We start from the raw sequence: 17,500 nt of genomic DNA on the forward strand, positions 1-17,500 counted from the left end.
TAATGAATAATTAAATATTAACCTGTCTAGACTTAAGTAGGTTTAAGTATTAGGATTAGTTTACCCGATATGCCCCAGCATGATAGTAGCTTTCTTTGTACTTAACAAATCAAAATTGTAGTTGTATATTGTAACATGCAATAAAAATAAAATCTCTAGATAGTCATTTTCTGTATCTTCACCAAGTGGTCTCAAACATTAACCTTGGCCACAATTTATGAAATTCATTTTTCAGTATGGATGTGTCTACAGACTTCCAAGCATTGGCAACACAGTAAACCACATTTCTTACATTAAATTACTTACTCACATACTGGCCTGCTAGATATAACTGCATTCAGTTGGTGCCTCATAATATGTGTGCAATACTTAGACTTAAAAGAATGTAGTATGCCATTGTCCTGGGGTTGAATTAATGATGTGCAATTAGGTAGGAGGTAGATACCGAAAATGTTGTTCTTTACCAGGAGTTCTGCTTTTAGATGTGTGTGGAACAGTTGTCTAAAATAAGAATTATCTTAGTTGTGGTCCAGGCCAACAGTCATGACGAGCTCTTGCCACGGTAACAAAATAATTTTCAAACCAATCCAGTGAAATGTCAGTTATTGTCCGTCCTTTTTTGTTGGCACGGTAAATCACAGGAAACTGTGTCATACCTTTGAAAACCCTGCAACGTAAACTTTTACCGATGACCAGCAACTTGCATCTGTACATTCCTTTGGCATTAGAGCAATCTAGCAGTGACACAATCTTTTGATGCTTTATACTCTGTTGGTGATTCTGCATCCTCAGTTGTCAGTTCTTCTTGACGTACATTTCCAACACAGGACTGTCTCATCTGCGTTGTAGACCTGCTCAGAACTTAATTTTTCATTTGAAACTGATTTGGCAAACCTGTCAACAAATTTAGCAGCTACTTCCTTGTCCGTTGAACATTTTTCACCACACGCTGCACGAAACTTTAAGCCATGTCTATCTTTGAAATGGTGCAGCCAACCTTCACTATAATCACTCATAATCTAGTCCAAATTCTTTTTTAAAAATTTTGGCTTGTTCATTCACCAGATCCAGACAGTTCAACACCTTCACTTATACATAGCCTAAACTACTTCATCAGATCTTGAGCTTGTTCTGAACTTTTTCCTTTCTTCATTGTTTTCCTTTTACACATCTGTTTCTTTGCATCACTGTTAGCATTGGAACTTGAGTAATTTTTCTTTCTTTGTCATAAACTGTCGAAAAGAGAATACTGTATAATTCACAGACACCACTGTCTTGTTTTTTCAGAAGTTCAACCTTACCTTTTATGGCCAATGTACAGTGTTTGTGCTTTACACAATGAGAAGCGTTTCCTTTAGTCATTGGAACCATGACTAAGGTTAAAAGTAAGCAGGTTATGAAAATAGAGAAAAAACAAATTGGAATGGCTTGCCTGTTGCAGGTGATACCAACAGTGTTTATGCAGCAAGTAGTGGCAGGTTGGTGTGGCGACCTGAGAAATTTGAAATTATGCTAACTGAAATTAGTGCTGGATTAGTGATGGAACCAGATTAATGATTGCCAGATCAGTGATGGCCGACCTATATAATTATTGGCTCATTTGGTATCGTCCCATCCCAAATCAACAATTCAGCTTTCTTCTAAATTTGCTAAATATTATTCTCTTTCAAGCCGTACTAGTACGGCTTGCATGCCAGGGTTGGTGCTGTACTAGTACTCATAAATTCTAGCGCCTTCAAATCTAGCGAGAGAAAGCTGGTAAGCCTACATATGAAAGAATGGATGTATGTGGTCAGTGTGTGCAGTATAAAAAAATCCTGCAGCACACAGTGCATAATGAGGAAAAGTAAACTCCGACCGTGTTTTTGGTTAAAACAGCGACTTTGCACTGTACAGTGGACCCCCGCCTTACGAACGCATTGCTTTACGTTAAATCCGCCATATGAAGCATTTGAACGCAAAAATTTTGCCTCGCCTCGCAATAAAAAACTTGCCTTATGTGATTTGTTTGGGATGTGTCCAATGTGTGGCCTCAGCGCCAGTGTTTACAAGCCAGCCAGTGCGGTCGCATCTATGCATACATTTGGTAGATTTCACATTATCCCAGTGTTTTTAGTGCTTGTAACTGCAAAATAAGTCACCATGGACCCCAAGAAAGCTTCTAGTGCCATCCCTGTGGTAACAAGGGCAAGAATTAGTATGGAATTGAAAAAAAGAGATTAAGGAAATGTGTGCAAAGTGGGTTGAACTACAAACCTTTATGGATGAAAATCGCCCTGACACAGCTACTGCAAGCCGTGTTGGCAACCTGTACAATGACAGTGTTATGGCCCATTTTAGGAAAGTCTTAAAGGAACAGGAGGTACAGAGCTTTATGGGCAGATTTGTTGTGCGACAGAGGTCCAGTGACTCTCAAGCTGGTCCTAGTGGTATTAAAAGGGGAAGTAACCCTGAAGAAGGACTTGCTACCTCAAATCCTAATGGAAGGGGATTCCCCTTCTAAACAATAACTTCCACTCTCCCCCCTCCTCCCATCCTATCAATCATCACCAGATCTTCAATAAAGGTAAGTGTCATGAATTCTATTCTTAGTAGAGTAGTAATTGTGCATGTCTTCTTCAGTTTGTGTGTATTAAAATTAACATTTCATGTGGTAAAAATTTTTTTTTTTCATACTTTAGGGTGTCGGGAACGAATGAATTTGATTTCCATTATTTCTTATGGGGGAAAATTAATTTGGCTAACGATAATTTCGGCTTACGATGAGCTCTCAGGAACGGATTAATATCGTAAGGCGGGGGTCCACTGTACAGTACACTACTGTATAAGCATTTAAAAATATACCAGAAATGTTATAAATGGTGGAAAGGTGATATTAAAACATTATCACAGATGGTTGACACAAACTTGTTACCATTATAGTATGCTCCTCATTTAGTGATGAATTCATTTAACGACACGGTCTTAGGAACAGAACTCCATCGTTAAGTGAGGAGAGGCTTTACATACTATATACTGTATACATGTACAGTATTTAATGTTGTTAGGTAAGACACATGTGCAACAGTTAGGTATCTTTATTATGAAACGTTTCGCCTACACAGTAGGCTTCTTCAGTCGAGTACAGAAAAGTTGATAGAAGCAGAAGATACTTGAAGACGATGTAATCAGTCCATCACCCTTAAAGCTTTGAGGTGGTCAGTCCCTCAGTCTGGAGAAGAGCATTGTTCCATAGTATGAAACAATATGGTATGGAGATGAAGTGACAGGATGGAGCCTTATATATTGCCAAGAGGTGAGACGTAGGTCACTAGAAGAGGTAAGAACTCAGATGTTGAGAGGTCAGGTCCCTCTCAAATCCAGCCGCTCACTAGTGGAAGTTGTCGAAGTTGATTGCAGGTCTGTACCAAGATACCCATGTGTTGCAGTGTCTGACAGATTGAACATTAAAATGGTATAAAATACCGACAGGTTGTTAGGTAAGACACATATGCAACAGTTAGGTATCTTTATTATGAAACGTTTCGCCTACACAGTAGGCTTCTTCAGTCGAGTACAGAAAACTTTAAGGGTGATGGACTGATTACATCGTCTTCAAGTATCTTCTGCTTCTATCAACTTTTCTGTACTCGACTGAAGAAGCCTACTGTGTAGGCGAAACGTTTCATAATAAAGATACCTAACTGTTGCATATGTCTTACCTAACAACCTGTCGGTATTTTATACCATTTTAATGTTCACAGTATTTAATTTTTATCTACCAAGATACTACTACTGTCTCATAAGAGCATGAACTGGAGACCTGTTAAGTACAGTATTTTGTTTGCCAGCAGGATTGCCTGTCTTGTGCTTTTTATTTCATGAACATTTGAGTTGGCAAATAAAACTTGCAAACCAACTGAATTTGGTGCTAATTATTTTTGGTTAGTCTAATTTTTGTGATTTTTGACCTTGCAGGTTTTGGCTGCCCAAGATTCATACCCCAAACAGATTTGCCAGTTTGATGAGCCATCTCTGTCCATCCCATTTATTCCACTGAGTGGGGAGTATGCACAGTTTGTGGGGCGCACATCGGATGGACTAATTGCACTCTCAAACTATCGCATCATTTTGCAACAGCGTGATGTAACCTACCACGTTCCTTTAGGAGTTATTGAGACAATTGAATGCCGAGAAATCTTTTTCCTTTATCTTCTGTGTAAAGATACTAAGTCATACAAGTAAGTTTACAGGTTTTGATCTTTTTTAATGAACAATATAGTTTTTAAATTTGAAGGTAAATGCTAAAAAGTTTCAGAAATTAAATTATCTTGTACTGTAGTGCTAAATGTATAACATTAGTTATACATTTAGTTATACATATAGTTATACAGTTATACATTTATATAAATGTGTAACATTAGTTATACATTTGTTTACTGTTTCTAAACTCATTAACTGAGTCACTTGTTTGGAAAGGCAGGTAAAGTTTTTAATGAGTTATCTTCTAAGAGTTATTGTCATCAGGCAACAACTTAGCTGATTTCTTCAAAATGTGGTGTTATAAAGGCATCAGTCTGTCAGATGTTGTCTGTCATTCACTGTCAGTTAATTTATGAATGTCTTGGTCTCTTGTAGCCCTAACATTATCTAGTAATTAAATAATGTTGATATGCATTTTATGCACATGTAATGCAGGGCATTGTGTAGTTGCTGTACGTGCCGTGCATTGTACATGTAGTAATTGCTGTTTTATATTTTTTGATGAATAATGTTGCCAGTAAGTTTAGGGAGAAACAATTACTTGATATTGAATCACTCGCTAATTTGTTACCATTATAAAAGTTGCTTGGTATAGTTATTCTTGCTAAAGTATTTGTAAGGCCATTTCAAAGTATGTTGCCATTATACAGCAAAAAAGCTGAATCACTCGCTCAATTTATAAATCTTTGTCATAATGTGAGTGGTAACGTTTGAGTGGCTGGGTTTATTATGCTTTTATTAGTGTAAAAATCTTATTTTCTTTAATAAATTTTTTTTACTTTAGGTGTACCTTTGGAACTAACGAACAGTGTGCTGAATGGCAGCGGCGATTGACAAAAGCTCTACTCCTTCCTCAACGCTTGGAGAATGTTTTTGGTTTTGCATTCTACATGTGGAGTATGGAGGAGGCTCGGGATCTGCACAATGCACTCTTGGAGCCAGATGGTGTGCAGTCGTATGCTGTGCGAGCAGAGAAAATGTTTGATGAAGAGGTAGGCTAGTGTAATATGCACTGTTTTCATGTTATTGGTTAGTTTCATTTATTGGTTAGTTTCATTTCAGGTTGGCAAAGGAAAAAAAAAATTTTGGTTTGATAAATATTATTGCCAAATAAGAATGAAGGTAGTTATACTAAGGAGCTTATCACAGAAGTGAATGCCATGTTTGGAGCATTGTTCGGAACACGGGCACGGGATGTTTGAGACATTGAATAATGATACAGTACTACACGATGTATAGGTATGATGCCGTTAATATGTCACATAGAGGAGGAGGACTCTGTAAAAGATAGTTTTTGTTGCACATAATTGCTGAATTCATCAATTGATATAGTAAAAGTTGTTAGTGTGGAGAACTGGAGTCTGGTGACTTTTTTTAATACTGTCATCTTCCATTGCACCAGGGTGACTCCAAAAAAGGAGAATGAAGAAATCTGGTAATTATCCTCTTTTATAAACCACTGTTTATATACGAGGATGAGAAGAAGAGCATGAAGTAGAGTAAACACCAGGGGCATTTATAGCAGGAGGAGAGGTATGAACTGCAAAGGGTGTTAGTTTGGTGAAAAGTAAGTTTTGATATCTAAGGAAGTTTGATGTCCAGCACCGTTGCAGTAAACTAGTTTGTACCTCTCCTCCTGCTTGATGCCTTTGGTGTCTACTCTTTCATGCTCCTCTTGTCCTCTCCAGTTTGGAGAGACTGGCTGCTCTCTGACACTCAAAGAACACAAAAGTGTTAAACTTGCTGACATCAATAATACTCTTTTATGTCATGTTAGAGATTAGTCATCCTATTAATCCTTTGAGGGTTTTGGACATACCAGTACGGCTTACGCGCAGGGTTTTTTGACGTACTAGTACGCATAAATTCTAGCGCCGTCAAATCTCGCGGGAAAAGGCTGGTAGGCCTAGATGCGAGAGAATGGGTCTGTGTGGTCGGTGTGCACTATAGAAAAAAAAATTGGGACCCAGTGGTGCATTGTGGGAACGCCATCTTAGTAAACAATGTCCACCATGCCTCGCGGTAAGAAGCTCCTCACTCCTCGGCGAACTGGGACACTTCTGTTCCCCAGTGACAGTTCTAATACAGATGGAAGTGCCAGTGAAGATGAGTTTCAAGGTTTTGGTGAGGTTTTGACCGAAACTGATGATCATAATATCGGTAATAGTGAGGAAAACCCAGACAGCCCTCAGCCTTCCACCTCTGGTGCTGGGCCGTCTTGTTCACGTTCAGTTGTACCAGAATCAAAGAGGAAACTTCTATTTTCCCAAATCCCAGACTCAGATGAGAGCATGTGTAATGATAGTGATAGTGAATATGAACTACAAGCTCTTCAAACTAGTTCCAGTAGTGATAGTGAAGTGCAATACAGTGGACCCTCGACCAGCGATATTAATCCGTTCCTGAGAGCTCATCGTTAATCGAAATTATCGTTAGTCGAGTTAATTTTCCCCATAAGAAATAATGGAAATCAAATTAATCCGTGCAAGACACCCAAAAGTATTGAAAAAAAAAACTTTTACCACATGAAATATTAATTTTAATACACACAAACTGAAGAAGACATGTACAATTACATGACACTTACCTTTATTGAAGATCTGGTGATGATTGAAGGGCTCGGAGGAGGGGAGAGTGTGGATGGTGTTAGTGTTTAGAAGGGGAATCCCCTTCCATTAGGACTTGAGGTGGCAAGTCCTTTTTCAGGGTTACTTCCCTTCTTCTTTTAATGCCACTAGGACCAGCTTGAGTCACTGGACCTCTGTTGCACAACATATCTGTCCATAGAGGCCTGTACCTCCCGTTCCTTTGACATTCCTAAAGTGTTTCACAACATTGTCAGTGTCACAATTAAACACTTGTTCAGGTTTCAATTCTAAACTGTCTATGTACTCCTTGAATTCCTGCACATATTTTTCAGCTGCTTTTTGGTCCAAACTGGCAGCCTCACCATGCCTTATCACACTATGTATGCCACTACGATTCTTAAATCTCAAACCAACCTTTGCTGGCCTTAAATTCACTCACATCACCACTAGTTGCTGGCATTTTTCTAATTAAATCCTCATGCAACTTCCTAGCCTTTTCACATATGATCGCTTGAGAGATGCTATCTCCTGCTATCTGTTTTTCGTTTATCCACACCAGTAACAGTCTCTCAACATCTTCTATCACTTGCAATCTCAGTTTCGAAAACATAGTTGCACCTTTGGCAAGAACAGCTTCATTGATTGCCGTTTTCTTGGCCACAATAGTAGCGATGGTTGATTGGGGTTTTGTGTACAACCTGGCAGCTCGGAGACACGCACTCCACTTTCATACTTAGCAATGATCTCTTTCTTCATATCCATAGTAATTCTCACCCTTTTTGCTGTAGGATTGGCACTAGAAGCTTTCTTGGGGCCCATGGTGACTTATTTTGCAGGTGCAATCACTTGGTATCTGCAGACATGGGAAATCTGGAAAAACAGATGGGACGTGCAACTATGACCACCCTAGAACATGCCGTGCCCATATGACAACAGGAAAATGCAAACTCCTTTCCTGTAAGCTTTTTTCACCCTGAAATGTGTACCTCTTCAGTACAGGAAAGACTGTGCTATAACTTAAATTGCCAGGCACACCATCTAAAGGGGACAAAAAGATACAAAACATCCAGGCCATGGGAAAACCTGGGTAGCCACAGCCACTCAAGAGGGAGAAGTTTTTTAGTGCCAGGAAGGAAAAAAAACTGACAGGAAATGGCAGAAATTGTACACCAAATCCAGTCATTCCTGGAGTGGAACCACAGTTGATGGCCTCCACTCCAAACCAACGGATACAGATACTAATGCCGGAAAAAAAATCCCCCCCCCCAATACCAACAATACCACCAGTCCGATGACATTCTTCTTTGCAAATATACAGGGTCTAAAGCCAGCAACAAACAACAAAATACCTTTCATCCGTGGACTGCTTGCAGAGGCAAAGGCAATGTTCGCGGCTTTCACTGAGACCCACATAAAGGATCACTTAGACAACGAAATATGGATCCCAGGTTACAACCTATACAGATGTGACAGAGTGAACAGGCAAAAGGGGGGGATTGGCCTGTACATTGCAGAGTCACTTGTTTGCACAGAACTGCTTAATGCCTCAAATGATGTAGTGGAAGTTTTAGCAGTAAAGGTCGAGAACCAAAACCTAGTCATTGTGGTAGTCTACAAGCCTCCGGATGCAACATCCCAGCAATTCCAGGAACAGCTGTTAAAAATTGACCAATGTCTGGAAAATCTTCCAGCTCCTGCGCCCAACATCTAGCTCCTGGGGGATTTCAACTTAACGCACCTAAAATGGAGGAATATAGCAAATAATATTGTTGCAGTAATAACACCAGGAGGCAGCTCTGATGAAAACTCACACTCACACGAGCTTTTAAATCTCTGCACAAAATTCAATTTAAACCAGCAAATAATAGAGCCTACTAGAATGGAGAATACACTAGACCTCATCTTCACTAACAATGATGATCTGATAAGAAATGTCACCATATCAAAAACAATATACTCAGATCACAACATAATTGAGGTTCAGACATGTATGCGTGGAGCCCCAGACCGACAAAATGATTAGTCACGAGGGAGCATTCACCAAATTCAACTTCAATAACAAAAACGTAAAGTGGAACCAAGTAAGCCAAGTCCTAACCGATATAAGCTGGGAAGATATACTAAGCAACACAGACCCCAACTTATGCCTAGAACAGATTAACTTGGTGGCACTCGATGTATGCACAAGACTTATTCCTCTAAGAAAAAGGAGGAGTAGATGTAAAATAGAAAGAGACAGGCGCTCTCTTTACAGGCGACGGAAAAGAATAACAGAGTGGCTAAAAGAGGTCAATCTATCTGAAATGCGTAGGGAGACACTGGTCAGAGAAATAGCAAACATCGAACTTAAGCTAAAGGAATCTTATAGGAGTCAGGAATCGCGGGAAGAACTAAAAGCCATAAATGAAATCGAAAGAAACCCAAAGTATTTCTTCTCCTATGCCAAATCAAAGTCGAGAACAACGTCCTACACAGATGACAGCAAGGAAATGAGTGAGCTACTCAAGTCCCAATATGACTCAGTTTTTAGCAAGCCACTAACCAGACTGAGAGTCGAAGATCAAAATGAATTTTTTATGAGAGAGCCACAGAATTTGGTTAACACAAGCCTATCTGATGTTATCCTGACGCCAAGTGACTTCGAACAGGCGATAAATGACATGCCCATGCACTCTGCCCCAGGGCTAGACTCATGGAACTCCGTGTTCATCAAGAACTGCAAGAAGCCCCTATCACGAGCCTTTACCATCCTATGGAGAGGGAGCATGGACATGGGGGTCGTCCCACAGTTACTAAAAACAACAGACATAGCCCCACTCCACAAAGGGGGCAGTAAAGCAACAGCAAAGAACTACAGACCGATAGCACTAACATCCCATATCATAAAAATCTTTGAAAGAGTCCTAAGAAGCAAGATCACCACCCATCTAGAAACCCATCAGTTACACAACCCAGGGCAACATGGGTTTAGAACAGGTCGCTCCTGTCTGTCTCAACTATTGGATCACTACGACAAGGTCCTAGATGCACTAGAAGACAAAAAGAATGCAGATGTAATATATACAGACTTTGCAAAAGCCTTCGACAAGTGTGACCATGGCGTAATAGCGCACAAAATGCGTGCTAAAGGAATAACAGGAAAAGTCGGTCGATTGATCTACAATTTCCTCACTAACAGAACACAGAGAGTAGTCGTCAACAGAGTAAAGTCCGAGGCAGCTACGGTGAAAAGCTCTGTTCCACAAGGCACAGTACTCGCTCCCATCTTGTTCCTCATCCTCATATCCGACATAGACAAGGATGTCAGCCACAGCACCGTGTCCTCCTTTGCAGATGACACCCGAATCTGCATGACAGTGTCTTCCATTGCAGACACTGCAAGGCTCCAGGCGGACATCAACCAAATCTTTCAGTGGGCTGCAGAAAACAATATGAAGTTCAACGATGAGAAATTTCAATTACTCAGATATGGTGAACACGAGGAAATTAAATCTTCATCAGAGTACAAAACAAATTCTGGCCACAAAATAGAGCGAAACACCAACGTCAAAGACCTGGGAGTGATCATGTCAGAGGATCTCGCCTTCAAGGACCATAACATTGTATCGATCGCATCTGCTAGAAAAATGACAGGATGGATAATGAGAACCTTCAAAACGAGGGATGCCAAGCCCATGATGACACTCTTCAGGTCACTTGTTCTATCTAGGCTGGAATATTTCTGCACACTAACAGCACCTTTCAAGGCAGGTGAAATTGCTGACCTAGAAAATGTACAGAGAACCTTCACGGTGCGCATAACGGAGATAAAACGCCTTAATTACTGGGAGTTCTTGAGGCTCCTAAACCTGTATTCCCTGGAACGCAGGCAGGAGAGATGCATGATTATATACACGTGGAAAATCCTAGAGGGACTAGTACCAAACTTGCACACGAAAATCACTCGCAACGAAAGCAAAAGACTCGGCAGATGATGCAACATCCCCCCAATGAAGAGCAGGGGCTTCACTAGCGCGCTAAGAGACAATACAATAAGTATTGTCTCTTAGCAGTCATTTTTGTTTGTTGTGGAAATCACTTCAATCCATTCATTATTATTGATTGGTTTTCACAAAATAGGTGAATAACTTGCTTCCGAGATCATAGCCGAAAGTGCGCACATACCCGAGTACTCGGGAAATACTTTTTTCCCGAAAAATACCCCCCCTCCTGTTTTTGTAAGTTGTGAGTGTGTATTACAGTTTGCTCTCGTGCTAGATCCGTTTTCTCTCATAAAAGTGACAAAAGGAGGGATAAAAAGTCTTATGATCAGTTTAGGAGAAACACTGTGCACAACACAGTCGTTTTTTTTCTGAGAACATTTGCATACAAAACATTGTGTTCGAATTCACTTCGAATGTAAGAAAATGCTTGAACAGAAAAATACAATGGAAGTAAATGGTATGAAATACTGACACAATGGAAAAATAAACACAAGCAGTATAGTGTGATCCTTTATTGACAACGTATTTATAGGAAGGAGGCAGGTGGAGAATGCTGTGTAGGTTGAATCTGAACCTGCATGTGACAGTCTTCCGAGTATGGTGGTAGAAGTTAGGACCTTGGGTAGCTTTAAGAAGAGATTGGACAAGTACTTATATGAGTAGACCTTCTGCAGTGTTCCTCCATTCTTATGGAGGAACACTGCAGAAGGCATACTCATATACAGATTTGTCCAATCTCTTCTTAACTCTTTTCAGGTCGAGAGGCCCTCTCCTAAATTTGTTCTCAGGGTCGAAAATTTTTCAGAAAAAAAAAAAAAAATTTCTTATGAAAAGATAGAATCTTTTCCTGATCATAATGACACCAGAAGTATGAAATATGATGGAAAACTTAGGGAATTATGCTCTCGCAAAGTTAGTGGTCTCAACGACTTTTACGCATCGACAATTTCGCCCACTTTGAGCCCTATTTTTGGCCAATTCCAGTGTACTAGTCAACAAAAATCATAACTATTTCGCTAGAACTCCATTTTTTCTATCGAGTGAGTACAAGAACCCACCCATTTACCGATTTCAACTATCCAATAAAGTGGTCAGAAATTAGCAATTTTGCCAATTTCACACAAATTTCAAAAGATGCCAATTTCTAAACAGGGTCCAGAATAAACAAGACAGACATTCCTGGCACTACAGTAACATTTCCTCTGTTCATTAGTCACATCCCCTGCCCCTCTTACATTCTTTTGCTTTCCACTTTGAATTTTTATTCTCACAAAAAAATAGATTTACTGTTATGCAGACTACTGCATTAGTGTAGAAATGGTGTAAATAATATTGGTGCACCTGTGAAAGAATATTAGACTCGCCAGTTGACGTGTATTGGACGTGTGGCATGATTTGTGTACTTTTGAGATTTGGCAAAAAATCGAACATTTCTGCTACTTTGAGCTCAATTTCAAGGTACTTTTCATTGTGAAACCAATGAAAAATCGTCTCAATTTCTGTAATGTCTTCCATTCTATAAAATAAGATCAAGAAAACTAGAATACAACCATAAAAACCATACGAAAATACAGTGCAAAGTCGCTGTTTTAAACCAAAAACACGCTCAGTTTTTTTTTTTCTCATTATGCACTGTGTGCTACAGGATTTTTTTTTATACTGCACACACTGACTACATAGACCCATTCTTTCATATGTATGCCTACCAGTTTTCTCTTGCTAGATTTGAAGGCGCTAGAATTTACGCGTACTAGTACGTCAATAATCCTGGTGCGCAAGCCGTACTAGTACGTTGGAAACCCTGGAAGGGTTAAAGGAGGGGTTTGGGATATTGGCAGTTAGGAGGTTAACTTTAAACTGTTGTACCTGAGCACCTCTGCAAAGACGGTGATTATGTACAAGTGAGGTGAAAGTATTGAATGATGAAAGTATTTTCTTTATTGGGATTTCCTTCATTTTTGGGTCACCCTGCCTCGATGGGAGACGACCGACGTGTTAAGAAAAAAAAATGCAGTGTAACACAGAACACAGAGTAGTAGTCAACAGAGTAAAGTCTGAGGCAGCTACGTTGAAAAGCTCTGTTCCACAAGGCACAGTACTCGCTCCCATCTTGTTTCTCATCCTCATATCTGACATAGACAAGGATGTCAGCCACAGCACCGTGACTTCCTTTGCAGATGACACCCGAATCTGCATGACAGTGTCTTCCATTGCAGACACTGCAAGGCTCCAGGCGGACATCAACCAAATCTTTCAATGGGCTGCAGAAAACAATATGAAGTTCAACGATGAGAAATTTCAATTACTCCGATATGGTAGACACGAGGAAATCAAAACTTCATCAGAGTACAAAACAAATTCCGGCCACAAAATAGAGCAAAAAACCAACGTCAAAGACCTGGGTGTGATTATGTCGGAGGATCTCACCTTCAAGGACCATAACATTGTATCAATCACATCTGCTAGAAAAATGACAGGATGGATAATGAGAACCTTCAAAACTAGGGATGCCAAGCCCATGATGACACTCTTCAGGTCGCTTGTTCTATCTAGGCTGGAATAGTGCTGCACACTAACAGCATCTTTCAAGGCAGGTGAAATTGCTGACCTAGAAAATGTACAGAGAACCTTCACGGCGAGCATAACGGAGATAAAATGCCTCAATTACTGGGAGCGCTTGAAGTTCCTGAACCTGTACTCCTTGGAACGCAGGCGGGAGAGATACATGATTATATACACCTGGAAAATCCTAGAGGGACTAGTACTGAACTTGCACATGAAAATCACTCACAATGAAAGCAAAAGACTCTGCAGATGATGCAACATCCCCCCAATGAAAAGCAGGGGTGTCACTAGCACATTAAGAGAGAACACAGTAAGTGTCAAGGGCCCGAGACTGTTCAACTGCCTCCCAGCATACATAAGGGGGATTACCAATAGACCCCTGGCTTTCTTCAAGCAGGCACTGGACAAGCATCTAAAGTCGGTACCTGACCAGCCGGGCTGTGGCTCGTACGTTGGATTGCCTGCAGCCAACAGTAACAGCCTGGTGGATCAGGCTCTGATCCACCAGGAGGCCTGGTCACAGACCAGGCCACGGGGGCGTTGACCCCTGGAACACTCTCCAGGTAAACTCCAGGCAACAAATTAGAGAAAGCAATAACAAGCCTCATTTATATAGTTTAAAATATTTAAAGCATATGACAGAGGGATCTCTAAGTAATTATTGACAGTAAGAAACTTCAGTACTTGGCAGACTGCTACAACAGTTGTTCACAACATACTAAACACGTGGAGCAAGAGTTAGGCATTGATATCAGTACTTAAAGCCATAATCTGCCTAGTATGGTCCAGGTTGCATTGTTCCCCATTCTTACGTCGAGATGGATTGAGAGCCCTTACCTATATTTGCTTATAAGATGCAGAATAAGGAAGATGTGTTTTAAGTCTGCCTAGAGAATAAAGCACCTTGGGAAAAATGTACTTGGATTCTAATCTTTGTAAGATCTTATGAATATCCTTAGGAAAACTAATTTTTTTTGCTATGTGGCAGAAATAATGACTTTTAGTATTTACCTGGTATGCTGGTATTATTCTCAAGTTATCCCTGTTTGAAATGTAACAATTGGTTATAAATTTTGCAATAGTCTGATTTTTAAGGTTATGACTTGTTAACAATAGTACATCTCTACAAATTGTCTTGCTGCTAATAACTTTACTCTTCCTTTTAGGTTCGGCGTCTTGGTTTTGATTTAGGCGGAGCATGGCGCATCTCTTTGGCAAATAGTGAATACCAACTCTGTTCCACATACCCCAGAAAGTTGGTTGTACCAGCATCCATCAATGATAACATATTGGAGTCAGTGGCTCGTTTCAGATCTGTTAGGAGGATACCTGCTGTTGTTTGGAGGTCAGTTGATATTTAATTTGAAGTTGTATGCATTTATGAGGGGATTCAGGGAAACTGGTTAACTGGACTTGAGTCCTGGAGGTGGGAAATAGTGTCTGCACTTTAATTAATTAAACGACGATGAAAGTGTTTTTTTTTTTTTTTTCTGGGCTCGCCCTGCCTCGGTTGGAAATGGGTGACATGTTAGAAAAAATTGATATAGTTTGGATAGGGGAGCAATGTGGCAGATGTTGCAAGTGTATGGAATAGGTGGTAGGTTACTGAAAGCAGTGAAGAGTTTTCTCGAGGATAATGCATCTCAGGTTAGCATGTATGAGAGAGTGGGAGATTATTTCCTAGTAAAAGTAGGCCTTAAACAGTGATGTGTGATGTCACCATGGTTGTTCAATATATTTATAGATGGGGCTGTAAAAGAAGTGAATGCTCGGGTGTTGGGACGAGGTGTGGGATTAAAAGATAAAGAATGTAACACGAAGTGGGAGTTGTCACAGTTGCTTTTTGCTGATGACACTACTTTGAGGAGATTCAGAAGAGAAGTTGCAGAGATTGGTGGACGAATTTGGGATGGTATGTAAAAGATGGAAATTAAGAGTAGGAAACTGCATGCTGCAGTTTTTTCTATATTGGGCACACTTACCGCATAAGCCCATTCTCTATATCGAAGGCCCAGATTTACTGTTCACAGCTTACCTGAATGAACTGAGTTCATGGCTTAGTTCTACGGCACCGACAGTGACCTCCAAACCTGTAGTACTACAACACAGGCAATGAAAGGGTTAAAGTTCACTGGTGTTGTTCCCAAGAGTACAGTTGGGCTGGATTTCACTCTGTTGTTAAATTGATGGGGATTGGGCACAAAATTTGCATTTTCAAGCCAGTCTAAGACTTAGTCTGGTGGGTGCTGAATATTAACCCTTAAACGGTCCAAACGTATATATATGTTCACGCGCGTAGCGCCCCTAACGTATATATATGTTTTCTTTGTCATTCATTCAACATTGCCACAATAAGCCCGAGTCAACTAGACATGAGAGAATGGGTGTGTGCACTCACTGTGTTCAATATTAAAATAATTGGGGATGCCTGGGTACCATATGCTCTTTTTTCCTTTTAAAAGAAAAGATTTTTTTTTTCCTCAAAAAATTTTTGGCGCTACACGAGTGAATGTATATATATGTTTGGACCGTTTAAGGGTTAATGGCTGTTTGTGGTGATTGTACAGGTGGTGGTTGTGTGGGGGTAGTGGAGGCAGCCGTGGGTTGTTGTGGTGTTGAGTGGATCATGCCTTTCAGCCTGGGCTGGCACTGGTGTTACATGCTTCATTGTGCCACCATCTATTGCTATATGCAATGGTGCCATTGCTTATAGCCAATCACCTGTCCCAATTTATGTAACTGTCACTATCATTGTGTTGCTGGTGTTGGGTTCTGGGATGTACACCATCCCCTGGAATAGTAATGGTTATTCTACCAGACTGCACGCAGTACCATGTAAATTGATGCTTTTTAGGTGAATATTCATCACTATTTATTTATTTATTTAGTAATTTTAGCATACATACAGAGGTACAAAAAATACAGGCAAGAGCAGCATGCCAAAGCCACTTATATGCATAGCATTACGGGCTGCCTTAAAATTAACTTAAGATTAACTAAGCAATGATGAAATCAGTGATAAAACATTTTGAAAACAGATAACTATAAAGCACAAATGAGTATTACAAAGACAGGTCATATGGTTGCATGCATTGCTGTTCATTCAGTAGAATGGAGTATTCTGTTAGGTAGTGTATTTAAAAAAATAGTTAGATTGGGTCCTAGGTTTAACATTTGTGTGATATAATTGTGAGTAACATTTAGGATATACAATTTATAAGGTTCAGCTATTCAGTATTTATTTGGTTTTGAGTGAGTAAGTGATCTTTGAGAAGAGACTTGAATTTATAAACAGGTAGTGTTTCTTTTATATTAACAGGTAATGAATTCCAGATTTTAGGGCCTTTTATGTGCATTGAGTTTTTGCATAGCGTGAGATGGACACGAGGAACATCAAAGAGTGATCTGTGCCTTGTGTTATGGTCATGTGTTCTGTTGAGGTTGGCAAGGAGATGTTTGAGGGGAGGGTTAATATCAGAGTTAAGTGTTCTATGTATGTAATAGGTGCAGTAATAAGTATGGATGTTTTGTATGGTGAGTAGGTTGAGTGTTTTGAATATTGGTGGAGTGTGCTGCCTGTAGTGAGAATTTATCATTCTAACTGCAGCCTTTTGTTGGGTAATTAGTGGTCTGAGATGGTTAGTTGTTGTTGAGCCCCATGCACAAATTCCATATGTGAGATAGGGGTAAATAAGAGAGTGATAAAGGGCCAGGAGGGCTGACTGTGGAACATAGTACCGTATCTTCGATAGTATGCCTACAGTCTTGGAAATTTTCTTAGAAATTTGTTGTATATGTGTATGAAATTTGAGTCTATTATCAAGGTGGATTCCTAAGAATTTTCCCTCTGTTAGCTTTGTGATAGGTGATCTGTTTATCGTTATGTTAAGAGGTACATCTGTAGCTCTGTTACTAAACTGAATGAAGTAGGTTTTGTCAATGTTTAGTGTAAGTTTGTTAGTCCTCATCCAGGTAGATATTTTCTGTAATTCGGTGTTTACAGTATTGGCTAGCTGGTAGTGGTTATTAATTACTAGGAAATGAAAGTTCACATCACTATTACTCATATCAGAGAATGATTTTTGCTTAGTGTAGTTGTGGGTCATTTGATTTTTCAGCAGT

At 39.9% G+C, this 17,500-nt stretch overlaps 1 protein-coding gene across 5 annotated transcripts in view; it reads left to right on the top strand.

Annotated features, from left to right (window-relative positions):
- Window positions 1–3,957: 3,957 nt before the first annotated feature.
- The window catches only part of LOC128688147 (phosphatidylinositol-3,5-bisphosphate 3-phosphatase MTMR3), a gene marked incomplete at its 5' end in the record, with an annotated part of 289,396 nt that continues 275,853 nt past the window's right edge, over window positions 3,958–17,500 (top strand). For all 5 annotated transcript variants that reach the window (XR_011392521.1, XM_070089333.1, XM_070089331.1 and 2 more), the window contains 3 exon segments: window positions 3,958–4,220; window positions 5,027–5,234; window positions 14,545–14,723. Coding sequence is in view for 4 of the 5 variants with exons in the window: in XM_070089333.1 (XP_069945434.1) it covers window positions 3,958–4,220; window positions 5,027–5,234; window positions 14,545–14,723 (650 nt within the window).

The sequence above is a fragment of the Cherax quadricarinatus genome, chromosome 2 (genome assembly GCF_038502225.1).
Source record: "Cherax quadricarinatus isolate ZL_2023a chromosome 2, ASM3850222v1, whole genome shotgun sequence".
NCBI lineage: Eukaryota > Metazoa > Arthropoda > Malacostraca > Decapoda > Parastacidae > Cherax > Cherax quadricarinatus.